At 44.6% G+C, this 27,668-nt stretch overlaps 2 protein-coding genes across 8 annotated transcripts; one reads left to right on the top strand and one right to left on the bottom strand.

The window, feature by feature from the left end:
• Positions 1-1,192: 1,192 nt before the first annotated feature.
• FUT10 (fucosyltransferase 10) lies at positions 1,193-16,692 on the bottom strand. 4 transcript variants are annotated; one of them, XM_046905185.1, is made up of 5 exons: positions 12,105-16,692; positions 9,527-9,738; positions 7,276-7,561; positions 2,392-3,227; positions 1,193-1,435 (listed from the first exon to the last, which is right to left on the bottom strand). In XM_046905185.1, the coding sequence occupies exons 2-5, from the start codon at positions 9,605-9,607 to the stop codon at positions 1,211-1,213; spliced, it is 1,428 nt and encodes a 475-aa protein (XP_046761141.1). In that variant the 5' UTR covers positions 9,608-9,738; positions 12,105-16,692; the 3' UTR covers positions 1,193-1,210. The 4 variants fall into 4 exon arrangements, with proteins under 4 accessions (XP_046761141.1, NP_989761.2, XP_040511267.1 ...); NM_204430.3 differs by lacking the exon at positions 12,105-16,692 and adding an exon at positions 11,653-12,009; XM_040655333.2 differs by lacking the exon at positions 12,105-16,692 and adding an exon at positions 11,657-11,997.
• On the top strand, positions 11,972-26,718 carry FNTA (farnesyltransferase, CAAX box, alpha). Of its 4 annotated transcripts, none has more exons than XM_046905734.1 (12): positions 11,972-12,094; positions 12,188-12,356; positions 13,393-14,041; positions 16,709-16,960; positions 17,168-17,253; positions 17,845-17,959; positions 18,616-18,720; positions 21,256-21,382; positions 21,811-21,959; positions 24,084-24,146; positions 24,389-24,560; positions 26,053-26,718. In XM_046905734.1, the coding sequence occupies exons 3-12, from the start codon at positions 14,028-14,030 to the stop codon at positions 26,179-26,181; spliced, it is 1,212 nt and encodes a 403-aa protein (XP_046761690.1). In that variant the 5' UTR covers positions 11,972-12,094; positions 12,188-12,356; positions 13,393-14,027; the 3' UTR covers positions 26,182-26,718. The 4 variants fall into 4 exon arrangements, with proteins under 4 accessions (XP_046761690.1, XP_046761689.1, XP_015135985.1 ...); XM_046905733.1 differs by having other exon boundaries at positions 12,188-12,416; XM_015280499.4 differs by having other exon boundaries at positions 12,188-14,041; positions 16,808-16,960.
• The last annotated feature ends 950 nt before the right edge of the window (positions 26,719-27,668 follow it).

The raw sequence follows: 27,668 nt of genomic DNA, 5'->3' as shown, positions 1-27,668 counted from the left end.
ATTCATCGATGCTTGGTGAACACTTGTGGAGACCAAAGAGTGAATGTGAGCACAGTGAGGTGGTGGGTGGTGTGTTTCAGCAGTGGCAACAGTGACACTGGGTCACCTCTGCCGGTGCAGATTTTTATGAGCACAGCATGCAGGCTTTTATTCATTGCTGGCAACAAGGCATAGCTAATAGGGTGAGTACACTGAAAAGTAGTGTTTTGTAGCTGAGAATTTGCTTTTTCAAATACTGTTATTGTACTCTTTGTAGCTGTTGTAGTTTCCGTGTAAATAAATAGGAGGCATTACTTTTGGAGCAATTTATATTCAGTCTTCTGTGCTAGAACAGGTAAGCAGTTTGCTTAAGCTTGTTCTCTTGAGCTTTCTGAAGACTTTCCAGCACCAACTGACTCTCAGTTTTACTCCTGACTTTTCAAGCACACTATTCCATGTTTATATATTATACAAAAATTAGTCCATCATCAGAAAGGGAAGAAGGCAAGTGAGATTGAGGCCAGCCCTATTTCTGTGGAGTGGAGACATTTGTGTGCTCAGCTTATTTTAGCAGAAGATGGTGGGTAAATCTGAGCCAGCACGTTTTTCATTCAGTCTGTCCCTGGACACTAACAGATGGTGCTTTCCTGTGCCAAGTACTAATGCACTTTACATTGGCATTCAGTGTCAGGACACAAAGCCCACCAAGTCCCTGCCAAATCTGCTGATGCCAGGGAAATTGATAATAAACAACTAGCCAGGGACACAGTTCCAATTTTTTCCCTACATCCAAAGCAGCACACAAGCTGTACCAGTTAATGATGTCAGCTGTTCTTCAGCTTGTGGATGTCAGTGCAGCAAAGGAGGATCCTGGACTGGGGAAGAAAGGAGTCCTGAGGCTATGAATAGGCATGTATCTGAAGACAGGGAGAGATCCATTTGCTTCACAGGGACTAGCTATGTAATTGACACCGGGCCCTGAGAACCCTGATGAACTTGTGCTATAATGCTCAGATATTTGAGCTAATGACAATACATACACACATACACCTACCATCCAGTAGTGTGGTTCTACTGCTTAGCACCTTATGCTTGCTGAGCACTGAACATACTAAAGTCAGTCTTCCGTGTCTCCTTCCAATCCTACTTACAATAAGGCACCCTTCAAAAAATAAAATAAAATAAAATCCATAGATTTCTCTGAGGAATTCACTTTGTTTTACAGTTGTATTTATTGTTTGAATACAAGCATCCAAAATTCTTGAGTTGTAAAATTCCTGTTCCTTTCCACCAGCTGCCTCAGCGCCCAGGCTTCCTTCTTGGACTGCTCAAAACTTGCTATCCACATCTCTTGGAGGGAGCTCTGGCTGGGATTTGAAGAGGAGAACCAGAAAGCCTCAGGTTTGGGGCAGTTCAGATGGTTAACCTGAGCACTCCACCTCTGGGGCAGCCATCCCTGGCAATGCAGAGAAATAAAAGCAGTGGGTTATTCAGGGACCCTGGCAGACAGAGAAGAAAGGTTCTTTGCCATTAGAACATTATTAAAGCATGTCAGTGACATTCACCCTTCCACCACGGGCCCCAGCCATGCCCTTGTAGATGGCTGAGTGGAAACTCTCCCTGAGGTGCCCAGAATAAGGGCAATCAAGCTGACATGAGCCAGATTCTCAGATCAAGTCTGGCTGCAAACAAGCAGCTAAGTGAAATTCAAATCCCAAGACAAGGAGTTCTACTTTCATCATTATGATCAATTTTCATCTTAAATATGCACATATTTCATGAGATTTTTTTTGAAGGAGAAATAAAAAACAAGTAATAGATCTGATGAGGAGAGCAGACTGGTCTTCATAGTCTGCTTCACTGGAGAGCCACCAAAGTACGGGAAAGGAATCTCTGCATTTCATCCATTTTACACCTTTCCATATTTGCATTTCATGCTTAAAGAGTGGACATCCGCACAGATTTACACTAGATTCAGCCAGGAAAGTCTTGTTAAATGTAATGCTTGCTAGTTTGCACTCCCCATTTCAGTTCACCTTAATAATTTCACATGCTTTCTTCATCTCTCCTCTTCTAGCTGACTAGTTACCATACAGCTCAGATTGTCACCATCACATATATGGCCTAATGAGTATAGGAGAGCTGTAGGGTACCACAGACATTAACCAGCTTCATCACTGGGCACAAAAGGTTTTTTTCATCTATTCTGATAACTGTGCTCATTAACAGCTTTAAAAAAATGATGAAAACGTGCCCTGGCCATGCACTCACACCTTCTGCTAACACTTTTTGACATAAGGATATACAAGTCAGTGACACTGCAACACTAGTGATCATAGGCTAGCCAGAAAACTGATGATCAAATTTCCTAGGGGAAATCTGAACGTAGTGTCATTTTAAAGTCATGAGTACCTTTTCTTCTCTTCTGATGTTTTCCCACACTCTGTTACACACCATGCACTCAAATGTGTCAATATAATTGTCCTGAGTGACATCTTGCACTCCCCATTTGCGTTCCTTCATTGCTGTAAGCAGCCTTGGATTGGAAATGTCTCCTTTCAGTTTCCATTCCAGGTAGGCCTCATACTCCTGGTCATTTTGATCCAGTGTTTTGATATAGCGGGCCAGCTCTCGAGGGTGTGAAAAACTAGATACCAAGATTGCACTCTTGTTGCTGGGAAGCCAGTCGATAATGCTGGGAGAACCAAAGTACACAGGTACCACTCCCAGCATCAGAGGCCGCCAGAGTTTTTCAGTGATATAATCTTCACAGATAGCATTTTCAAAAGCAAGAATGAACTTGTACTGTGCCAGTATTTTATAGAAGTTCCCATCATCCATGGCAGATGGATTTCTGAGATGCTGAGGAAGGTCTCTGTTATGCAGACATTCTCCGTAAGAGTCTACTTCAATGTGGCACATCAACTCACGTACATAGCTGTCCCGGTCAGAAGGAGCATTGCAGTCAGACTGCACATACACAAGTGGTGCAAGCCGCTTCCTCAGGCTGTTCTTCATCTGCACTGGGATCATATGTCTCAAGGACCTGAGGACCTCTATGCTCTCAAGGTACTGAGTGGTCAGCGGTAGGTGAGAATGGCGGCTGAAAGTTGCAGTGTGGTTGAATAAGGTGATAGCTGGTTCATGGAAAAGTTTGTAGTTGTTTTTTGGTGATTCCTCATGGAAAAGGGCCCAATCATGATGGTCTTTTCGAGGAAGGGGTAAGCTGTCTATACTGAAGTCAGTACCTAGACAAAAGCAAACAGTGTTTAGTCTGGCCTTTCTCTATCGTATCACACTGAAGGACAGTACACAGAAATCCAGTTTCCATTTAATATCAGCCCTACAACACTGTATTTATGAGATTATAAGGCAGCACCACCAGGAGAGTGCTTCATGCAATGACAGAGGGGTGTTAAGGCAGATAGAAGTAAACTTGGCAGCAGAAGAATCTAGAGACTAGGGATTGGTAGTTAACATTAGAAGTGATTTACTTTCAGGTCATGTTAGTTTAAAAGCCTCTCACTTCAAAGCCACACTAAATTTCATATTTTACTGCATGGAAGGGAGACTAATAAGATGTTTAATAATTCTCTGTCTATGTAAATAGGGGAACAGATGGTATTGCCTCTATCTTAGATGAAAGGGAAATGGTCACTCTACAGGGATGAATTTGGTTCTAGTACCAAAATGACTAAAAAGATGCTAAAACATTGGACACGGTTATGCACAAAGACTGTAAGAATAACCTGATGTGCTGGAAAGACATTGTATTATAGATTTTGGAAGACAATCTACTTGGTTTATCAAAGAGAGAACTAACAGATGATATTTCACAGCAGACTACCAGATACATAAGGGAATAAACTCTGACAGAAGACTCAATCTAATGTCAGAATTAGAGGAAGAATCAAGACTAAACTCAAAAAGTAGACCACTGCAGCTGCTTGCACCTCACTGGAAGGACAGTGAACCTCCCAAACAACTTAGGGTGAAAGCTTCAGGTCAGATCTAGAAACATTTTCTCAAAGGCTGGTCTGTGCAAAACTGAATTCAAAATATCAAATCATGAATCTAAACCTTTCTCTCCCTTCAGTTGCACATCCATACAACTAGCCTTATTTCAAGTTCAATGCAAAGCTGATGAATCTCTGCCAAGACAGTTCCTCACCATCTTAAAATTATACCTGGTTTCAAATTAAGTACCAGCACTGGACATCCAAAACTTTTGACCTCTACTGCCAAGCAAGGCAGTCTAAACCAAAACAAAGGTAACAGCTGATTCTGAGAACAAAACAACTCCCCTTTCTTCGTACATGATGCTCTACTATCCCTAACACGCTCATGACCTTTTCTTCTCTGCTCTACACTTGATCTCAAACTACTGATGATTAAAAAAAAAAAACCAAAACAACAACAACAACAACAAAAAACAGCTAACAAAAATCTCACCCATACTTTTCATCTAAAAGATAATACAAAAAGACGGAAAAAAATGTCCAAGGATCTCTGTGGCTATACAAGCCTACTAAGATGACTCCAAGAGTGACCTTATGAAATCAACAGAAGACCTCACTAAAATAGAGAAGATGGACAATAGATGCCAAGAAGATAAAAACCTCCTATAGTGCAAGACCTTTCAAAGAGCATTGGGTTTTCCTTTGTTTTGGGTTTTGTTTTTTTTAAGGCCACCAAGTATGTGAGTTTGTTTTCCACTCAAGGGTGGTCCCAAGGCCCAGACGCTAAAAAGGTGAAGTGCTATGCCATGCACCAAAAAAAGAGCTATTCATTTCCTCTGTTTTTTTTATATGTGGTAATGATGAAATAAGGAAGTAAAATTCTCACAGAGTTATTTATACAGCCTATCTGGTCTTGAAAACACATTGTTCTAAGTGAAGCCCACAAGAGAAGAAGCAGTGCATAATAAAATATACAGTTCTTCCCCTTGCAAAGGTGAAGGAGAAGGAAAATTCACTGCAGAGGAGAGAAAAGGAAAGAATGACACCAGAAAAGGGATGACATGGAAATAAAAGGATACCATGTAAAAACTTATTAAACAAAGACAAAATTAGCCAAAGAGAAACTGAAAGAAAAATGCACAGTAAATAAAATCACACCAAAATGACTTATTCTAGTATAAAACTGGCAATCTCAGTCCAGAAAGCAGACAAAAAACTTTTGAGCATTAAAGAGAAGATAACATCATTATGTTACCCACTTTGTGAAAGAAAGGAAACGAATGAGCCTATGAGGGGATAAAGAAATCATAACTGTAATGACAAGCAATTTCAACTTCTAAACGATTAGGAAATCTTAGATATGTGATAAAGTGCAGGAGAAAATGAAAGAGATTCTCAGGAGGAGTTCTACATCTTTGGAGACATCTTTCACTCACAATTCATATTCCAAGGACCCAACTTTCCAGCACAGAAAAGCTGAGTATCTCCCACTACTGCTGATGCAGTTTTTTCTCAGCAGCAACGGCACTGGTACAAGCAAAGCTCTGTGAGTATGCTATATTGAAAAGGTAGAGTTTGGAATCCCTCTCAAAGATACAGACAAAACCCAGCAAGTGATTGCCACATTTCAGATTCCAGAGGAGAGACTTGACAAAGTCATCTTCCACACCTACAGGTTTCCCAGGCCACAACAGTAAGTAGAGGCAAGCTGCAGAAAAGCAGCTGTTATTAGCAATGCAGTTCTGCTGAAAAACATCTGCACGCCATTTTGCATAATGCTCTCTTCATTCTGTCAAACATTCATCTTTTGACAAGTTCACTGACCAAATGTTAGGAGGGAATAAACGAACTTCTTTGGAATGTAAAGCTGTGCCCTAATCCAATCTTAGCATGGGCATGCAGATGTTCAAGGTTTCTTTCACTCAGTAGGCTGTTCAGTTGGAAATTCTGGAACGTCAAAATCTCCCCTTTTTCAGGCCCACAGTTAACTGCATGTAAGGAATGGGAGGCAGTATGCTTTTCTGTATTGACAGTATTATTTTTCACTTTCAACCCCTTGTCTTTGAAGACTTTGGCACAGTGAGACTGTTTACTGTAGTCTAAAAACAAGTAGTACTTCTGAATATGTTGACGCTTTTATATGCAGTTCAAAGAGAGCATCACTAGAAAATCTACCAGAAAGGTCTTTAGTCCAGTAGAAATAATCTTTTAAAAATCAGCAAGTAAATCATGTCCTGCCAAAATAAATCATCACCGGCTAAAAGTGAACAGTAATTGTTCTTTTAATGCTGAAGCAGGCAAACAAAATCGCTGCCAGAGACCAGAAATACCAGCCTTCACAACTTTCATGTGATGCAAACCTAGCTTTCCGTGTATTTAATTGGGTCAGCTTCTCATTCCCTCACTGTTATTCATTTGCTTTCATGCTTGACCACTACATTATCAGCAGACAATGCTGACCTACTTCAAGCTCTGAAAAGATTACTGTTGATAAGTTTTTTGGTTTGCTGTTAGCAACTACATAAAAGGCCTCCCTTCCCTCTATTTCCAGCTCACCTGTGTCCTGAACTACTGAATGAAGATTCAGGACTCTGTTTTGTTTTGTTTCCAAACAAAGGGGCTGAATCTACCAATCACACAAAATTATTTGTCGTTAGTTTTCCAACTAAGGTTATTTTATTTCTCTGCAATGGCATGGGGGAAAGTAACAAAATAAAGCCTACTTTTAACAGATGCCTCTTCTGCATTTTGTTGTTACAGCACAAGTAGCGGGAAGTTTCTGAGGCAGCAGAGCCAGAAAAGCTCAGCAGGCTGCCCTCGCTGCCATTCCCTGTGTGGAATCAATACATTTCTTTCAGTACTTTCCATTTACAGTCTGCTGGCAATCTCTTGGCACATGAGGCAGGGCAGTTGCACAGTTACCAGCGAGAGCATTATCTTAAGACAAAACACTTGCACAAGGGCAACAAAGGCCTTGCAGAACTTCTGCTGGGGGTGATAAGCTAGAAGACTGGAAAAAAAACAGCCTGATTTCAGACTCTTTCATGAGCTGGCAACTAATGGAAACGATCCTTTCTGCCATAAACAGGAAGCACATGTGTGACTGGAAAGCAGCATGAGACAAGGGAACAGTCATCCCATGAATGATGTGCATGGTCACTTTTCAGAGTATCAGAGGTCTCTGGACCTCTGATAATGAATTCAGCACCAGGCAAAATTTAACAAAGTGAGCTGTGTAAAACTTTCTTCTCCTCGGTGATTTCCACCTAGAATATTTAATACCTAAGAGAAAACAACAGGCGGGAAAGTTTCTCCTTAGAAAGAAACAGCTCCTTACCATAGAACAAAAAAGCTCTTGTCATCTGACTGTGCTGGTACGTCTTGTTAATAGTAAAGAAACAAACATCCTCACCACACTGCCCCAATCTCCCTGTCTCTCCAGTCAGGGGAGACCACCAGAGCAGGATGGGGTAGTGATCTGTATCAGGCTCTGTCCTGAAGTTGCTATAAAGTTCATTCTTCTTAAGCTGCGAAGCATGTCTCTCATCAGGCTTCAGTGGGCCACTGTGTAAACTGGAGACTGCTGGTGCCTTATTCTCCGAATTTCCCAGTTCAGTGATAACCTTCAGGGGAAAAAAACAAACATATCACAGTGCATCACTGCTGTTAGCCAGAACATTTGCCTGACACATTCGAGTTCAAGCATCAAGTAGTAAGTAAGCCTCTGTAAAATTTCTATCAGCTAAGGAAGTGAATACACTTCACTGAAGCACTGTCCAGGTAATTTACTTCAGAACAGAGAGAGCTTCAATTTGAATGGGTAAGGAAAGGGAAGTAAATAAATTTCTGTACTGAGATACAGCCATGTCACACATGATTGAACAACATGAATTTTTCTCAAAATAAGCCGCATAGTAGCTAAGTTTCTTCTAGAAATTATCTGTAAAATGAGGTCTTCATGTGCCCATGCTTCTTAATTTTTAAACCAGTGACTGAATATATCAGATGCAGATGAGTCTTGAAGAAAATTTAACTACAACTTCATGACCAGGAAGAGGAAAAAAAATCTGTATGCAGAGCAGTATAAGAGCCCCCCATGTAAACCATCACTTATCGATCAAAAAAACTATGAGGAGCCTTAAAAACCCTCCATTCATAGGAGAAGCCTCCAACAGTGCCTGTCATCAGCCATGGGAGAGAAGTACTTAGAAAATCAGGCTTCACTAGTTCTGGTATTTGTAAAAACACCACTCTTTTCTACAGGTAGTACCCATGGTACAAGTGTCCTGGGGCACAGAGGTCTGTTGAGGGATAGTGAAGCAACAGAAGTGGCCTCCACAGGTGATCCCACAGGGTACACAGAAGCTGCCCTTAGGATCAGCAAGGCAGTGACCTTCCTGCTACCATATGGATGGCTTTTTGCATGTGCATCTTCACAGGCAGAGCTTATTTTTATGTGTGCATCTTCACAGGCAGTGCTTAATGCCACCCCAGGAACAGCTGCAAGAATGATGGAACTCAGACCCACCAGACAGCTTTGGCTCACAGCACTTCCACTTTTTGGATAGCTCTGAAAGAGGATATTGGAAGGCAGGAGAGTATTGTTTATATTAAATTGGTTGAAAACATTTATCTTCCCTGATAGTGTTACTGCATGCATTCATTTTACTGTTTGCTGTGTCATTCACTCCTACTGTCTAGTAAAATGCACTGATTGTAACTAGACTAAATAGGCTCTCTGCAACACAGGATGCTGAGACAACACACAGTCGGCTGTGCAAAGTGCAGCTGCACAAAGAATACAGAAAACACTCTCATATTGGCAAGTAGAAAGGATACTGGCTGGGGATAAGGTTTATTTGCCTAGGAATTTGGTAAGATATAAGTGCAGTAATATAATTCAAATAATCCTGTAAGTACATACACATCATTGCTTCATGTGTCCACATTAGACGTCATTGTGTCAGAATGCCCCTCTGCTGCCATCTGTTGCACGGCAGCAAAATGTAACGGGATACTGGTGGGAAGGTTCAGTCTCTACTGCTGTACCACCAACATCTGCCACTGACATCATAAAATAGGAGGCATTTGATTTGGAGCAGCCCTTGCAATATGCCTCCCCATCCATTTTTTTTTTACTGACCATCTACTGACTTCCCAGTGATAAGAATGGCCAATGCTAAGTCAAGCCTGCTGGCCTGCTTACTGATTGCTCAGATCGCTGCTTACTGATGAGCTCAGATGATCCTGGTCAGCGTGCCATATCAGCCTGAGATGGGTCTAGTCATACCCCTCTGTCTCACCAGGTTAAACACATGGCCTTGAGAAGACAGTGCTAGATGGAGGCAATGCACCATGGTGTGGCCTGGTACACCACTTCTGAGGAACTCCTCCAAGAGCCAAGGAGTTCCCTGTGTAATGTTAATTCTGGGGTCAGCTGGCATCACCAGGCTAATCCTGCTGACAGTGTCTTCAAACATTCCTCTCACAACACGTTTGTTGCCTTTAATGATCCCTCTCATCTGCCAGAATTGTGTCACATTTTGAATATGACCACATATATACTCCCCCCGCCCTTGCCCCTGTACCTGGAGTGTCACCAGAAGGAAGAAGAAAGCTGCAAAGCAGATGCAAGATGCCCACAGCCTCTTCCTCCTCATCCTGACCATGCTGCACTGTCAGCCCCACGGGGTGCCAAGGGCAGTCAGAGCGAGGCGTCAGCAGGACCAGTGTGTCTGAAGCCTTCAGCCTTTGCTGCAGTGCTGTCCCGTGCCATCTTTATTCCGCTTCACAGGGACTACTGGTGAAAAAGAGTACAGCGTCAACCATGAGTGCTCCTCAAGTCTGGTGACCAACCTGCTGTCTACCTGCAGCTTTCTGCAGGAGCCTGACACTGATCTGAGCCTGGTTAACCCTCAGTCAAATCAGAAAGCAGTCTGCACAAACAGCACTCACACACACTGCACTCTGCCTCTGCTCAGACTGGGTTTGGCCTCCTCTCAGAGCGGCCTCACATGTTCCCTCACCATGCAGGCAGAAAAGAGATGCTGTTGGCTCTGCCCTCTGTGGACATGCTTTCTGAGCTTCAGGTGGCAAAACTGCTGCTTTTCAACAGGCGAACCATGTAAGATTTCCAATCCCTTGGCAAGCCCAGGAAATTGTGCTGGAGGAGGCATACAACTGTCTGGCTTTGGGACTCACTACAACATTCTTCTGGGCCTTCTGTTCCCCAGCATATCACACCCAATGCACAGAGAAAATAACTACACAGCACATAAACTCTCTCCAAATCCAGACACGTCGATGTTTAACAAGCTCCCTTTCCCCTGCAATCTACATCTGTGCTAGGCTGCCTGTCCTCAAATGACTCTTCCCCTTCAATGACACTCTTTATTCAGTTTTCACAGATCATTTTGCCATATGTTGGATGTAACTGAGTGAAATTCCCTGCTCCTGACAACTGGAAGTAGTACAAATTCCAGTTACAGATTAAAAACAAACAGATTAAAACAAAACAAACGAACAAAAAAGCCCACAGGAGCAAGTCAAGACTTTTCTCACAAGGAATAGGATTCTATTTTGAAATCTTGGATATTCTGAATACTCCGAAAGTAGAACAACACTCTTTTTTAAAAAGTAAACTTATACTTCTCCTTCAGTGATGTGCCTTCTGGAATTTAGCCCTGGCATTTCTTCTGCAAGAAGACGTATGTGACTGCATTCCCTTCACATGTGTGTGCCTACCAAATTCCCCTGCATGCTAAGCCCACTCTTGAAGCTCCAGAACTCCTTCACAGAGACAGGTCCCACAGCTCCAGCCCACCTCCCACCTCTGTGCAGCTGGCATCTAGAAACAGAAGCTGGTCCTGATTCTGCTCCCACTGCAACAAGGGTTTATCCCTTCCCATCAACCAACAGAAGAGCCTTTTCTATAAAGCCTCGCATGAAGCCATGCTGGGGAAGTTCAGCTCTGCATGGCACAGCTGCTTTCAAAGGTTCTGTGAGGGTACTAAAGCGCACCGCTGCCAGGTCAGTGCTTTTGAAATCAGGTGGGATCTTCTGGGCTCTGTTATTTCGGTGCTTCCTGTGCTACTGCTGAACTGAGGCAAAAGGAGGGAGGGGAAGGAGCTGCACTCCGACCACAGCTGTGGTGGGGAAGATCATCTCAGCCTCGCACAGGGAGCACTCCAGCGTCTATAGCAGCATTCACTTCCCCCTCCACACTGGAGTAGGGCTCTTATGATTTACTGAGAGCCCACCTCTCCCTGTGCCCACTTACAAATGTAGGGATCTTCTTGGTTCTAGGACGGGGAAACACTGATAGCCCAGATTAAGGCAGAAGGGGCTTGGCTCTTGTACCTGCTCACGCCCTGCCCCGGCCGCAGCGGCACAAACCTCGCAGAGCTCCCGCACCTCGAACCATCCCAAAGGACTCGAGGGCAGCGCTCAAAACCTCATCACACCTCCCGACGTCCCGTGCAGCGGGGCAGTCCCCGGCACGTCCTCCCAAACTTTCCACCACGCCCTCTCAACCTTCCCACCGGACCTCCTGCCGCCCCTCCTGACAGCCCCCGGGCTCGGCACCCCACGCTACGCCCTCCCCTCCCGTTCCGTCCCGTTGCATCCCGCATCGCCGCCCGGGGACTGCAGCCCCGGCCTCCCCGCGCCCTCGGCTCCAGCATCCTCCGCCCGGGCGGCCCGCTGTTGTACTCACGCGCCTGGTACCCCCGTCGCTGTGCTGTTGGGTTTGGGGCTGTTTTGTTGCAGATCTTTGCTGGAGTTTGGTTTGTGTGGTTGTTTCGTTTTTGTTTTTTTTTTTTTTTTTTTTAATTTACTTTCAGTTTGAGCCTGTGCTCGGGGCGCGCTGGGAAGCGGAGGCGGCCGCTGGCGAGCGCTGCGCGGGGCCCCGCGGAGGGCGGTGCGGATCCGCGCCTTCCCCGCCCTCCGCCTTCCTTCTGCCCATCGCTGAGCACCTCCCCCCCGCCACCCAAAAGGAATTCGGCTTTTCTCGGGGTCCCGTAGGCTCCAAAAGGACTCTGCGCGCCGCCGCTCCGCGCTCGCCGGAGCGGTCCTCGCACCGTCCTGCGCTGCGGGTCATACCCCTCCGCGATTGAAAAAGAAAGGAAAATCTGCTCCTGCCGCCGATTTCCATAGCCGTTAGCATACCTGCGCTTTTTGTGGCTGGGTACTTTTGTTGTTGTTGTTCTGTTTTTACTTTATATGCATACATGTATATATTTGTTTTACAGGACTGCCGTCGTTGTAGCAGAAGCTCTCTTCAAGAGGACTTGGCTCCGCTGCACCAAGCCAGAGTGCTGTCAGAAGAACAAATGTGTCATGGAAGTTGGGAAGCCTTTGAGTGCCTGCTGGCCAGACCGGTCTTGCAGAGGGAGCACAGCGTGGTCCCTGTCCCTGTCTGTCAGTACCTAAAGAGACTTTATAAGCCAAAAGGAGAGAAACTTTCTACACGGTCTGATGGTGATTGGACAAGAGGGAATGGCTTTGAACTAAATGAGGGGAGATTTGTTAGGTGTCAGAAGGAATTTTTTACTCAGAGGGACGTGAGGCATTGCTGGCATGGGCTGCCCACAGAAGTTGTGGGTACCCCATTCCCAGAGGTGCTCAGGGCCAGGTTGGATGGGGCACTGTGCAGCCTCATCTGGTGGGTGGCAGCTCTGCTCATGGCAGAGGATTGGGACTACGTGGGCTTTAAGGGCCCTGTCAACCCAAGCTGTTCCATTCTTCTGTGATTCACTTCACTCTTCCTTTCCCCCAGGAGTAAAAGCAGAGAGTCTGATGACTTCTGGGTAGCACAGCCCAAGCATGAGGGGCCAGGGAGCTGCAGGAGGGAGATTACCAGGAGAGCAGAGGGAGGAAAGATCCTGGAGGAGGCAGAGGGAGAGCCTGGCATACCACAGTTGAAATGTGTGCAGGATATAACTTACTTATCCAAATACTGAGCACACAACACATCTCCTTATGCTGTGCAGGAGTTGTGCCTGTTGTGTTCCAGAAAGGCTGACAGGGTACCCAGCTGACAAACAGCAGCCCAACCAGCCACACAGGTGACACTGGCCATGTATATCTTGCCCCTTTTCCCTTCCCACCCTCATCCCATCACTGAGCTTGACAGCAGCCCTTTGGAGCAGGACCCACCTCTTGCACACACTGCACCACATAGCTCTGACTCCTCTCTGAGCTACCAGGCTCCTCCTAAGAAAAAAACTAACAAAAGTCACTGCAATGACATGAGCAGCCCATGAACTAAACTGAGCAGCTGGGGATGGATCAGAAGCCTGTTACAGTTTACAGAAGGGTTTGATTTGATCCTGTGATGACTTGGTCTGGTCCATCATTTTAAAACACAGTTATACCGAGGGCTTTCGTGCTCCCTCATCTTGCAGACCTCTAAATTGCTCTCATTAAGGCACAACTTCTCTGTAATTCATTTCAGCCTCCAGGCAGGAGACTTGCTTCCCTCGGTTACCACCCATCCCATCCTATCCTTAAAAGCGGTGCACAGACCTCAGCAGTCTTCAACTCAGACTGAAAGGACAGAAGATGGTCCAGAGGGCAGCGAGGTGGCGATCATATGCTGCCAGCCCCGCGCCTGAATCAGCAAAATCTCGCACCAGTTTCATCTCCTGGCTGACAGCTGGGAAACTCACTATTGGTTCTTGTCCTGCTACGCCGCCTCGAGGCAACGAGAGCCTCTTGCAAGATCTCTCTTGCAATCTGCGTTAAACAGCCGGAGAAGGAGACGCCAGCGTAAACCACGGCAGGGGCATGTCGTCCTGTGCTCGTTCTGGAGGGAGCTCGGCCGAAAAACAAATGGTTGCTCAGAAAGCAGAGCTAATAGACAAGAATTCCTAACATTGGTGACTGAAGTGGTCTTTGTCCATGCAGAGAACAGAGCCTTTCCTACAGTCACCCTTGAGATACTCAAAAGCAGCTCTCAGTTCTCTCCTGGAGCCTTCACTGCCTGTCCTCAGAGGAAAGGTGTTCCATCCTTGGATCATTTCTGCGGCCCTCCTCTGGACGCTCTCCAATAGGTCCGTGTCTCTCCAGGGCTGAGGACTCCACACCAGGATGCAGTATCCCAGGTGAGGACTCACCAGCACAGAGCCAAAGGGCAGGATCACCTCTCTCGCCCTGCTGGCCGCACTGCTTTTGATGCAGCCCAGGATATGGTTGGCTTTCTAGGCTGCAAGGGCACATTGCTGGCACATGTCTGGCTGCCATCCCCCAGTACCCCCAGCTCCTTTCTGGCAGGGCTGTGCTCTATCCTTACATCCCCTGGCTGGTAACCCTGCGCTTCACCTGCTGCTTACAAGACACGGTCTCTCAGCCTCATTCTGTTGGGAAGTTCAGCTCAAAAATGTTTGGAAGGGGGCAACACCTTGTGTGCGTTTCAACCCTGGTGGAAGTATTGCTAATAGGGGTGCGCCTCCGTGCCTCAGCATCAGTAACACCGGGGGCCTGCTCTCTGCAGCTCTGTCACCTTTCACCCCAGTGGCTGTTGCAGTGTTTTCAGGAGCCTCGGTGTAATTTTCCCACATGTCATTCCCTCTGGGGAGAGTGGAGGGAACCCAGGAAGCCTATGGCAGACTCTAAAGTACTAAAAATGGAGAGGCACTTACTGGTTTTGCTTTAGAAAAGAACTTCAGATTTTTATTATTATTACTATTCTGCATTGGTCTTTTCAATAGTTTATTGTCCAGTTTTGATACAAAAGTCCTCAGGGAGTACCTGGAAGGAGCTTTGTGCTGAATGCCATCTTTTCTTCCCATCCAAAACAAAGCCTTCCGCTTCTCCAATGGAAAGCTGCCTCTCTACTTTGTCTGGTGCTGCCTGGAAGCCACAGAGAGCTTGGGGCTGTCCACTGCATTCCTGCTGGTCCAGACGCAGCTGCTGAGAGGACACCAGTCCTCTCCCAGTCCTGCCCTCTTCCTCGGGACTTGCCTGGAGGCCGCAGGGAGCTTGAGGCCATCTGCTGGTCTCCTCCTGTTGTCCCGGTGCAGAAGCATAGAGGACAGCAGTTTCAATCCTTCCCTTTTCCTCAGAGTTTGGGAAGGAAGAGGTGAGAGGTCTTGGGGAAGGATGAGGATGGAGGACAGGGAAGAAGGGATTACAGAGAGCAGCAGCTGGCCTAGGGGCTCTCTGGCAAATGATGACTCTTCAATGCCAAGATGGAAAGCAAGAGCCCCTGCTGCGCCGCCAACGGATGTAGCAACGCCTCCAGGCAAGCACGATGTTATATTGCTTGCCTGGGCCTGACAAAGGTGGATCCAACTCCATTGCTTCATCCTCTGGAGGTGGATCCACCTCCATAGGCTCAACATCACTCTCCAGAGGATCTACATCCATTGGCTCCAGCTTGCTGCTGCTCTTGAGAAGCCGAGGCTTCTTTGGTGGAGGAGGATCCATCCTCCTCCACAAATGCTCCCACAATGGGAGAGAAGGCTCTCTCTGTAGCTCCCGCTCACAGATAGGTGCTTCCACGACGCGAGTCAGCCAGCGACTGGCGTTCTGTTGTCAGGGTCCCCGTATCTATAGCAGTTGGCCGGGAGGTGGCTTGTGTCATCACAGGGCCATGGTGTTGTCACCCTAAGAATGTTCCGTGACAAGCAAAACATGGCTGTGTTGGGTGGGGGGGGGGCGGCTATGGCCTGACAGTTGCCCTACTTGCCACCAGTGAGAGATTCTGCAGGGCTCCATTTCAGGGCCTGTTCTCTTTTGTGTTTTCACCGTTGATTCCAATAAAGATTTGGACATTATGTGAGGTAAATTCATGGATGACGCTGAAGTGGGAGGAGCATTGACTCCCTCGAGGGTAGAGTGGCCTTGCAGCACGATGTGGACAAATTCGAGGGTGGTCACCACCTGCGTGAAGGAGTGCTGGGTTCTGCAGCTGGAATGGGGTAGCCTTGGCTCTGTGTACAGTCCAGGGTGCGAGGGGTTGGAGAACAGCCCCTCAGAAAGGGATCAGGACGTTCTGGTTGGTGGCAAATTGAACCTGAGCTGACAGTGCACCCTGGCAGCCAGGAGGGCCAACCATACCCTGAGGTGCGTCAGGCCTAGCACTGCCAGGCAAGGGAAGCGGTTGTCCTGCACCGCTCTGGGCTGTGCAGCCTCACCTCTAGCACTGGGTGCAGGTTTGGATGCCACTACCTAAGGACCTAATGTCCTAAGGAGGACATAAAGCTATTAGAGAGTCCAAAGGAGGGCTACAAAGATGAGGAAGGGTCTGAGGGCACGGTGTGTGCGGAGCAGCTTCAGTCCCTGGGTGTGCTCAGCGCAGAGCAGAGGAGCTGCAGGGAGGTGTCATGGCGGCTGCAGCTCCTCACAGGGAGCGGAGGGCAGCGCTGAGCTCTGCTCTGTGTGACAGCGACAGGGCCCGAGGGAACGGCATGGAGCTGTGTCAGGGGAGGGGCAGCTGGGGGTCAGCGAAAGGGTCTGCGCCAGAGGGCGGTGAGCGTGGAACGGGATGCACAGGGCAGTGGGCGCGGCCCCGAGCTGCCAGAGCTCAGGGAGCACTTGGCTTTAGGTGGCCCTTTGTGAAGCCAGAGGTTGGACTCAGTGATCCTTGTGGGTCCCTTCCAAGTCGGGATATTCTGTGATGTGCCGGTAGTATTATCCTGATGCTGTGGGTCTCACCTGAAAACCCCAGTCCTTACGTGAGGGCAGGCTCTCATATAAACCAAACAGCTTCGGGCACAAGAACTGCCTCCCTGCCTTTCGCATCTTGTTAATCAGTTTACCGCGTACAGCTACCCGAGCATAGGCGACCCTACCACCCCCGCATCGCCAGGTGGCGCTCTTCAGTTGCGTTGCCGCTCTGCCCTCTGCTCTCGCCCCACTTCCGCCAGGCCCCGGAAGCGGCGGTTGGACGGCGCGATGGCATCGGAAGGTATGGCGCCGGCAGAGCTGCAAGCGGAGGGTGGTACTGCCGTCGAGCCGGAGAGCGGCTTTGGGCAGCTGCTGGAGGAAGAAGAGGAGGATGGAGGATACGTGCTGTACAGGTACGGCCGCGTCAGCGCAGCGTCCGAACGGTTGGGCCATGTCTTCCCCGGTACGGACGTGAGGAGGCGCGGGGGTGGGGGCGGTATGCTGAGGCGGAGGACGAGGACGAGGAAGGAGGGGTCTGGACACAGATGTGTGTGTTTCACTGTCAGAGTAGCACTTTATAAGCATTGGAAGTTTGAAAATATATTTGTGTGTGCTTACAGGGACAGGAAAGAATGGGCAGACATTGAACCCGTTCCTCAGAATGATGGTCCAAATCCTGTGGTTCAGATAATCTATAGTGAAAAATGTAAGTTTTAAACGTTTTCTTTGGGAAGATTTTAGTTGATTACGTTTATACCTTCTCTTAGAACTGTTGAAGCGAGTCTTCATGCTTCAGCTAATGTATTTACTAGCGTACTTGTCCTGGTAGAGAGAAAATTAGTACTTTTTGAGTTACAGCAGCTGTATGTGATGTTTTCACCATGTGTTTCTAGTGTTGAATATACACATCAGCTGCTAGTAGCCCAGATTTGATTTTAAATTCATACACATAAAGGAGAATTGCAGACAGCGTGGTTGTCATAGTGAGGCATTTCTAGTTTAGAGGCATATATGAAACTGTCACATCTGAGGAAACAGCATGACTTAAGTAGTAAGGTACTTTTCTGGTTGTTTTAGGAATTATTGAGATGGTGTATTAAGATCTTTATGCAGCTTTTCAGTATACTGATATCATTAGCTGTGTTAAGTAATACTGGCAGAGCCATTTGTAGCTTTGGTGTTAAGGAGGTGTATTTCAAGTACACAAAACAGGAAGTAACTTGAGAGGGTTATTAACCTTACCCCTTAATCAGGCCAGTTTCTCATAGCCTTGGATAAGATACTGTTATCTTTTTAGTTCGTGATGTCTATGATTACTTCCGGGCTGTTCTACAGAAGGATGAGAGAAGCGAAAGAGCTTTTAAGCTAACAGCAGATGCCATTGAATTAAATGCTGCAAACTATACTGTTTGGTAAGTGATTACTTAGATTTTTACCCAAGATTATTTTTGTTGTCAGCTAGTTGCCAGCCCATTCTGACATTTATCGTGTAAGTTATCTAATTTTAAGCTGCAGGATTTCCTTGGCAAAATGGGGAAGCTGTCTTCAGATGACTTCAAGAAGACTTGTAAAAACACAGTAGTTACTACCTGAGTAGATGATGATAGTAGCATACTTAGAAATACTGCGTTTTGAAAGATCCGTCCTGTTTATGGGTAGATAATGAATACGCAGTGCATTACTGATATTCAGAGGAAGGCTTTTTAAATCATGAATGCCAGCAAATACCATTGTTACGTTTTTGTTCCACTAGCTCACATAAAAATGGAAAGCTTACATTATTATAAGCACACAGCCATGTAGCTTCTGCAGTGTTGAGACTAGTGTGGGTAGACCGAGATTGACTTGAAGCTTATCACCGCTGTGATTTTAGATGACATGTCATAACCAGTTGCGTACCAGCTGTCCACTGTTCACTGCCTGAGTGGCCTTTAACAGAACTGGATATACAGTTTAGTTCTTTGCATTCTTTTTAATTCCGTAGCTATTAGAACAGCTGTGAAGAAAGGCTCCTTTATGAATCATAGCAATGTCTGTTGAAGTGTTTGAATGCTTGACTTTTGTACAGGCACTTCCGGAGGGTCCTCCTGCAGTCCTTGGGAAAAGATCTCTATGAGGAGCTTAAATATATTACAGCAATCATTGAAGATCAGCCGAAGAACTACCAAGTCTGGTAAAACTACATTTTCTTTTCAGTTTGTAGAGCTTCTGAAGTTGTTTGGGTTTTTTCAGTTGTCTAGGATAAGTTAGGCTCATTGATTCTAAAATTTGTTAAGCCAATTCATGCATGCACTGCAGTGATGGCAGCAGAGAAGTTAGATAGAGTTGTATCACTATCACTGCCAATGTGCTCTGTAGCAATTTGTTCTAAACTTGATGATGGTAAAAGATCTCATTTTCATTTCAGTTTTTAAACTGTCAAAATAAGTGTGACAGACCAATAACGACTGAGGAAAAGACAAACAAAAGGATGAATGGAAAGTATTTTTTATTTTTTGTATTGGATCTTGGAATTTATCCCGAAGTGAATGGGAATTGAGCAAACAGCAGTTACAAACTCACAGAACATTTGAGATGACTCCCAGGTCCATCTGCTCCAAGCCCTGCTCAGGCAGGGATACCCAGAGCAGGCTGCCCAGGCCTGTGTCCAAGCAACTTTGGAAGATCTCCAAGGAGGAGAATCCGCAACCTCTCTGGGCAAGTTTACCAGTGGTCAGCCACCTGCATAGCACTGAAATGCTTCTTGGTGTTCAGAAAGAGCATCCTGTGTTCCTCTTTGTGCCCACTACCTCTTGTCCTGGCACTGGGCCCCTCTGAAAAGACCAGGTCTCTGCTTCCTTTGCATAGTCCCTTCAGATATTTATAGGCATTGCTGAGATTCCCACCCATTCTTTTCTTCTGCAGGCTACAGAGTCCTGTGTCTCAGCCTCTCCTATGGAGGTACTCCAGTCCCATGGTTGTCTTTGTGAAGAAATTATTTTCTTGTCCTCCTTGTGTTGGGAAATGGTTTCCAGGATTAGCTACCGCATCACCTTTCTAGGCACCAAGCTGAGGCTGAACGACCTGTAGCTCCCCAGGTCCTCCTTCCTGAAGATAGGAATGACATTTGCTTTCCTCTACTCTTTGGACACCTCTTCCAGGTACCACAGTGAGCAAACGTTATATAGCATGGCTTTGCAGTCACTTCTGCCAGCTCCCTCAGCACTCATAGGTACATCCCATCAGAGCCACGGTCCAGTTTGCTTAGGTGTTCCCTGACCTGATCCTCTTCCTCGCTGCAGCCGTTCAGACTGGCCTCTGGAACCAAGGGTTCCTGAGGGTCAGTCTTACTGGTAAAGACTGAGGCAAAGAAGGCAAATGAAGTATCTCAGCCTTTTCACTTCTTCAGATAACCAGGTCTTCCATTTCTTTCAGCAGAGGGTATTAGTCTAAGGCATTTTTCTTAGTCTTCCTTCTGGCGCTGATGTACTTGCAGAAGCCAGTTGCTGCCCCTGACAACTTCGGCTAGTTTCAGTCCTTGCTTCCGCCCTTCAAATGCAAGGTTTCATTCTTGCCTTTGAATTTGTCTGAGAGTTCCTTGCTGATCTATGCAGGCCTCCTGGCCTTTTTGCCCTACTTCTCTGTTGGCTGAGCTTGAAGGAGGTGACCCTTGAATACTAACCAGTTTACTTTGACCCTACTTTGTTCCAGGGGTCTTATCCCATCACACTCTAATAAGTAGATCCTTGAAAAGGCCAAAGCCTGCTCTCCTGAAGTCTATGCTTGTGAGCTTGCTGTGTGCTCTCTTCTCTGGCCTGAGGATCTTCAGCTTCACCATTATGTGGTCCCTGCAACCAAGGCTGCCTTTGACCTTCGTGTTCCCAGCATGCCCCTCCTTGGTAGTGAGAATGAGGTCCAGCACAGCACCTCTCCTCACTGGTTCCCCTGTGACTTGAAGGAAGAAATTATAATCAGTGCGTTCTAGGAACCTCCTCAATTTCTTTTTCACTGCATTGTTGTCCCTCCAAAAAATACTGGCTGGCTGTACTCCCTCAGTGAGATCAAAGGCTTGTGAACATGAGGCTTCTCCAATTGGTCTGTAGCAGGCCTCATTTGCTGCTACTTCCTGATCAGGTGGTCTGTAGCAGACTCCTGTGTCACCTTTGTCACATAGCCCTGCCCTCACTTTAATCCCAATCCATGAATTCTGAGTTGGCTCAGAACATCACCTGTCCCTAGGCAGAGCTCCATGCACTTCTGCTGGTCATTGGCAGGAACAGCGCCCACCGCTCCTCATCTCCTCAGCCTGTCTTTCCTAAAGAGCCTGTATCCTTCTATTACAACACTCCAGTCATGGGAGCCATGGCACCACATTGTTATTAGTAGAGAAATGCATGTAGGACAAGAAAAAATCAATTTATTTATTTCACTGAAGACACTGACATTAGTGTTGAAGTGGGAACATGTTATTTCAGGTAAACACAGCTTGTCTGAAGCAAGATGATTGACCAATATGTACTTACAGGATTTGTCATAGAAAATTTGTTGCTGTGTAAGTTTGAATTGTGTATTTCTCAGAGACAAGTGATGTTTGTTTGAACGTTTCTTTTACATAGCACTTCGTTTTGTACGGATGTTTTTGTAGATATTAAATGCTGCTTTAATACAGAATACACACTCATACAAGTTCTTGACAACCCTACAAACAACTTTCTCTTCTTGTCGTCAGGCATCACAGACGAGTGTTGGTGGAGTGGCTGCAGGATCCATCCCAAGAGCTTGAGTTCATAGCTGATATTCTTAACCAGGATGCCAAAAATTACCATGCTTGGCAACACAGACAGTGGGTTATTCAGGTATAGTACACCTAGAACTGCTTATGCTTTACATAACCTATACTCAGTTTGTAGAGTTTGACATCTTAAATGCATCCTGTATGGCATTTGGCATGTTGTTTCTTAAAGCTGTGGGGAAAGAAAAAAAGTTGTATTGTACCGGATGATAGAATTTAGATACAAACTAGCCTTTTAAAAAGCAAGCTGAAGGAGACCTACTACTGTCTGCTTCCTTTTCTGTGTGTGAATTTAATGATTAACTCATGCCCTTGAGTGTAACTGTATAACATAGCATGTTCCCAATACACCCTTCCTTATTTTCCTTTGAGGTTTGTGTTGATTTTTTTTTAATGTCTCTATATTTAATGGAGGATTTATGTTTAAGTAGAATATGTTCTAAAAATAAAAACTTTTGATTGTGATTTTTCTCCCTCCTTCTGTTTCTCTAGGAGTTCAAGTTATGGGACGATGAACTGGAATATGTAGACCAGCTTCTAAGGGAGGATGTGAGAAACAACTCTGTTTGGAACCAAAGATATTTTGTAATTTTCAACACCACCGGCTATGATGATCCAGCAGTTCTAGACAGAGAAGTCCAGTTAGTAACACTGTTCATTCCCATATTAAGCCATCTCAATTATGTGCAAGCAGAGAAGTACCATGACAGGCCTCAACCACTGTGGTGGGCTTTGTAGTTCTATTCAGAATGCATCTAAGATATCTGCAATATCAGTGACTTGTTAAGCAGTACTAAAGCAGTCTGGAGAAGACAAGGCTCCAAGGAGACCTTGTTGCGGCCTTCTAGTATCTGAGGGGTGTTTCTCAACAGAATGGAAACCCAACTTTTTATGTGGTCTGATAGTGATAGGATGGAGGGGAAGGCAGAAATTTTTCAGTCAGGGAAGTGAGGCCCTGGCACAGGCTGCCCACAGAAGCTGTGGATGTCCCATTCCTGAAGGTATTCAAGAGGTGGCTGGACTGGGCCCCGTGCAGCCTGATCTGCTGGCTGGTAGCCCTGCCCACAACAAGGGGGTTGGATACTGGTTATCTTTAAGGTCTCTCTCACTCCAAAGCATTCCGTGTTTCTTTGTGAACACCTTACTCTCAAGAAGCTGTTCTTGCAGAGCTCTCTTCCTACCCTGCTCTTTTTTGTGGAGGCAAATTGTTGGGCTTTTTTATAACCAGCTAGCTGGAGTGATCAGCCTGCAGAAAATCGGTGACATTGGCACCACTTGTGCTGTCCATTGGATCCCAGCCAGGACACTGAACTAGGAAGTTTGGAAGGAGAGGCACTCTCGGTGTTGTACTTAACTGTTGTTTCAGTAGTCTCTGTGATTTAAAGATAACTTGGATATGAAATCCAGGTAGAAAAATTGCCTTTTATGAGGAATTCAATGCTGCTAGCAACAGAAAAAAACTTTCAGGGTTACGTGGTCGGTAGATTTGTAAGTGAACAAAAAAAAGAGTTCCTAGAGTTCTATTGCATGTGGTGGTAGGGAAAGCTGCCTTGTATGTTTCTCACATCTCAAGCTTCTAATCAGGGTTGATGGTTATGAGATCACGTGGTCTGAAGTGAAGAAGCAATGAAAAAAGTCCTGAAGTTTTTGGGAGTTATTGTTTAGAGGAAAGACTGAGGCTTTGAATAGATCTGGTGGTATACTGTTCATAGTTGATCCCATTCTCCATCACCTTTTGTGGTTGTCTTAGCATACTGATGCAAGTTGAAGTTCATATCCAGTTTGTAATGTTCCTGTATATTAATGAGTAGGAATAATTTCCATAATTAAGGATTAGATGCTTCCAGCTTTTTCTCTACACAAGTTAGATCTGCTTCCTTTGGTCTGTATATTAGTGGATATAGAACATGGTACAGTAAGGTGGTGCTATATTCAAGATAATCATAGTGGGAGATTATCTGAAGAACCAGCCTGTCGATTACGGACTTTGCAGGTGTTGTTATAAGAACAGTAGTTGGGATGCTTGATGTATTGGGATGCTCTCAGTCTTTGTGATGCTGACTGCAGAAGGGTGAAGAAAGGCTCCAGTATACCTTTTTTGGTAGTGCTGCATATAGAACTGTTCATCAGTATCTGTCATCTCTGCAAATTAGCTGAATGTTTAGAGATGCTTTGGGAAGAGCAGTAGGTCAAAGCCATTTTGTGAAGATGCAACGTGACTTTGCAGCTGCGTGGCAGGTGCTTGTTCTTGCTTTGCTTTAGTGGAGTTACCTGACTGCTTCTTCAACAGAACTGCAGCAGAAGGCCATGAGCTGAGAGCTCAGGCTGTGCCTTTCTGTGGGGTATGCTTAGAGGTAGCCTCATAATAGATGTTAAGCAAATACCATGTCCAGTGATGATAATACAGCTCTCCTTGGGTTTCTACTACCCCAGTCCCTTTCAGCCTTTCTCCTACCACAATGGTAGATAGTACTGTTTCTTAGGATTAACACTCATAATTTTGAGAGCTATTTCAGCATTGTATGAATCTCAGCTAATGGATACTCTTCAGAATTTAAAACTCTTCTTATAATGTCTGCCTACTTGAGACCTGTGGTGGTTATACTGCCAGACATTTCTGATCAGGGAACCAGCTGTGGTAATCTACAGCAAGATTCTGAAGTACAGACTAAAGGGATGTACTTAGGAATATCTGAACATATTCAGGTAATTTCTAACAGAGTTGTTAGTGCTTGCCTTCATGAGCTGTTATCTTTTTCTCACAGATACACTCTTGAAATGATCACAGCTGTACCGCATAATGAGAGTGCTTGGAACTATTTAAAAGGGTGAGTTATCTACTGTAGGGTAAGCATGCTTTCAATCTAATTTCTGTTTGGTTGAGCATAATTTCACTTGCATACTGCAATGTGAAGCTATGCTGTTGCTGCATTATAATTATACTTCCTACCTTCTGCTTTGCTTGTATTTGCACCGAAACTGATCATCAAACAAAGGAGTCATAATCAAACGAATTGTTCCCATCAAATTTCTCAGTGTTATGTTTCAAGACTATTTACTTATATTTCAGGATTCTGCAAGATCGTGGTCTTTCTAAGTATCCAAATCTGCTAGAGCAACTGTTGAGTTTACAGCCCAGCCACAGTTCACCCTATCTGATTGCCTTTCTTGTGGACATATATGAAGATATGCTTGAAAACCAGTGTGAAAACAAGGAAGAAACATTAAACAAGGCATTAGAGGTACATTGGGAGGGCTTGGTTTTGCTTTCAGCGCTGCCATCTATTGTTCTCATGTTTTGTATTCAGACCAAATGGAACTGGATTTTGTAAATGGAACAGATTACTTGTTAAGCACTGCATCTCTATGAAGAGGTGGACATCAGAGCCAAGTAATCATGAAGGTCTTGTTTAATTACCTATAAATAGTAACTTGCCAGTTACCAAATCACTGTAATTTTTCTTCACTAGGTAATAAAGGAAGATTTCTAATATCTAATTCAGAATAAGAAAAATATTTGAATAAGCAAAGCTTCCAATGCTAAATGTATTTTTCTTTGTAAGTTAGGGAATCTTGTTCTCAGAGTACTTATATCTGATTGGATACTCAAGCTCCTTTTGTACCTAGTTATTTCTAAAAAAGCCAATGGAATTAGTTTAAGGCCAGCAGACACTGGTGGCGTCACTAAGGAAAGTTGGGCATCACTTCCTGCTGAGAATAAATGACTCCTATAAGTGTTTTTTATCTCCATTTTCTTCGTATTTGGGGATATCCTTGCAGTGGTTTGCAGTGCAGTTTTTATGAGAACACTTTTTTCATTTTATAGGGTGCGCAGAAACTCACTGTGATAAGAGCTGTAGTTGCAGTTCTTGTCTGTAGTCTCTGTGTTGCAGCATTGTTCTTTCTCGGTGACTTCCTTTTGCTGTATTCCAGGACCAGTCTAAATAAGAGTAGTTGTAGCTCCCATTTAGTACCATTTCACTGAGTTTGGGTTCTGCATATATTTAGACTTTGAAGCTGCTATTTCTGCACTCTGATTCACTAAGTGACAACAGCATTTGTATAATGAGGGAATTGGCAAGAACATCTGTGGGCTGTGCTCCCACCATATAGATTTTATACATCAAGAAAGGTTGACATACGCTCCATTGCCCACTCAGATGAAAATAAAAATCAGAACGTGAACCAGTATAGGATCATCTCTAACAAGTTGTGTGAGAGGGTTACTGACTTACTGTGAGGACCCTTACAAGACAGTCTGCTGAGATAATAGCTATCAACAAAATATCTCCTGTCAGTTCATCAGGAGATGTCTCATGTTCCTCCACTGTTTTTAATCAAGGGTTTACAACTTACTGTTCCATCAGGAGACAACCAAACTTGTCAGGGAATTACAAATACCCTGAATTATGCTGCAGGCTGGATAGTCTGGAGCAGATACAAGCAGTAGCTGTGGAAAGGAATCTCAGAGGAAGCAGCTGTAGCTAAAATAGGACTGGAGATTTTGGGGCACTGTCAGGCTGGTTGCCTGCCATTTGGAGTTGGCATACATCTGCAGTCATTGGACACTTGCTACAAACTGGTTAAAAACCAAAACAACAACAAAAAAAATCTGTTGCCAAAAATTATTTGTAAGACTGGCTGACCTGGACTGCCGTTGTATTTTTATAAAGATAATTAGAGATTGCTTCAGTTTTTAGTGTAACCCCGCAATGTCTCGATTTTCTTTCTTAGCTGTGTGAAATCCTGGCTAAAGAAAAAGACACTATCCGAAAGGAATACTGGAGATACATCGGGAGATCCCTTAAGAACAAGCACAGCTCCAACACTGAACAGAGCACAGTGACAGACAAGCAGCAATAACTGAACTTGGAAGAAATAATGTTAAGCTTTCAAGCTGTTGTAGAAGAGTACTCAGTAGGGGACATCAACTTGTAAAATTCATCATAGTATTCCCCTGCTGAAAGAGGTATTGGTGCAATAAAAGAGGAGGGCAGAGTGCCGCATAGTTTCTTGAGTTGCCTCTACTACTGGTGATATATCTAGATGTGGAAAAAATTAATTAAAGCTTAATAATTTAAATGTACCAACTAGAGGATTTATTTCATAACAACAAATACATAAAGCTGTATTGCTATTTATAAAGCACTAAAGCAATTTCTCGTACCTACTTCTATCTACATGTTGTTTCTAACAGTCATGTGAGATGCTGCAGTAATCACTGCAATTAATGCTACGCATAGGGGATATAAAGTAACCTACTTCAGATTAGTGCAAGTAGGTGCTGCAGCTGTTTCTTTATGTGAGAGCAGCTATGCAACACAAGCAGTATGCACTGTTGTATACAATTAATGCCAACTGTCATTTTGTAATAAAAACAGTTAAAGTATTTGTCTGAAATTTGTAGTGATTTTTTTGTCATCTTTGGATGTTCATGGTCTCTTCTTCTCAGATGCCAATTGAGATTAGAAATAGAATATCCACCTTATGTCCCTGGGAATCTATGGGTTTTTGATGTTTTGTTTGTTTGTTCTGTTTTTTGGCTCTGGTGTACTCTTATCCCGGTAATCTTCAGTACATTGGATGTTTTCAAGGTAGGCTTGAATTCCTGTCTGCACAATCAAGAAGAATGCCTTGAAGATCCTATAAATTTTGCTTAGTTTTTTCTTGAAATTCTGTTCAGACCACTGAAAATGTGAAGTTTTGTTTTGCTTTCAGCCTTTTTGACCTCAGATTTCTCTGATTACAGATCAGAAATAATCATAATTAACTGGTTAGCCTACATATCATCATTAATCTGGAAGGAAAGAAAAACATATACTGGGGACCTATCTGCATTACATTCCTCAATCTTGTTGTTCCTATAGGCTTTTGGAGTCTTTTCCATGTATTTATTCAGTCAAGAAGTGATTTTCCTCCCGTTTAGGAAATATATGTCACCTGCAATACAGAACTGTGAGGGATGTGAATGCCTGTACAAGAAGCCTGCCCTACCTACTCTATTTTCAGTAAACAGACGTTGTAAACCTTAATCTTAGCAAAGAGTGCTTGTCTGATTTGAAATGTTTTCATGCAAACAGTTGTAGAGGGAACAAATTTAATAATATTTATTCCATAATATGAGCAGTCTTCTTGATTCTAAATGTTAAAAGCTGTTGCTATAGTTAAATGATAGTGGAGATTATTTCAGAAGTTTGAAATATGTTAATTCTATGTCTTCTTCAGATTTAAGGCAATTCACAGGAAACAGAATTAAACGTTAATTACATACATAATTATAAGCTGTATCTTACAATGTTTTTGCCACTTTCCCAGTGGTAAACAAGGCATTTTTGTAGAGTTTAGAATGT

The sequence above is a fragment of the Gallus gallus genome, chromosome Z (genome assembly GCF_016699485.2).
Source record: "Gallus gallus isolate bGalGal1 chromosome Z, bGalGal1.mat.broiler.GRCg7b, whole genome shotgun sequence".
Lineage (NCBI taxonomy): Eukaryota > Metazoa > Chordata > Aves > Galliformes > Phasianidae > Gallus > Gallus gallus.
Note: the sequence above shows the minus strand (reverse complement) of the source record. Positions and strands in the feature narration are given on the sequence as shown.

Excerpts from the sequence above, each read along its gene's own strand:
- FUT10 (XM_046905185.1), bottom strand. The coding sequence starts at position 9,607 with ATGGTCAGGATGAGGAGGAAGAGGCTGTGGGCATCTTGCATCTGCTTT. Across the intron at positions 7,562-9,526 it reads TCCTTCTGGTGACACTCCAG|GTTATCACTGAACTGGGAAA; the intron begins GTACAGGGGCAA and ends TTTCCCCTGAAG. Across the intron at positions 3,228-7,275 it reads AAGAGCTTTTTTGTTCTATG|GTACTGACTTCAGTATAGAC; the intron begins GTAAGGAGCTGT and ends GCTTTTGTCTAG.
- FNTA (XM_046905734.1), top strand. Across the intron at positions 17,960-18,615 it reads GCTGCAAACTATACTGTTTG|GCACTTCCGGAGGGTCCTCC; the intron begins GTAAGTGATTAC and ends ACTTTTGTACAG. Across the intron at positions 24,561-26,052 it reads CATTAAACAAGGCATTAGAG|CTGTGTGAAATCCTGGCTAA; the intron begins GTACATTGGGAG and ends TTTCTTTCTTAG.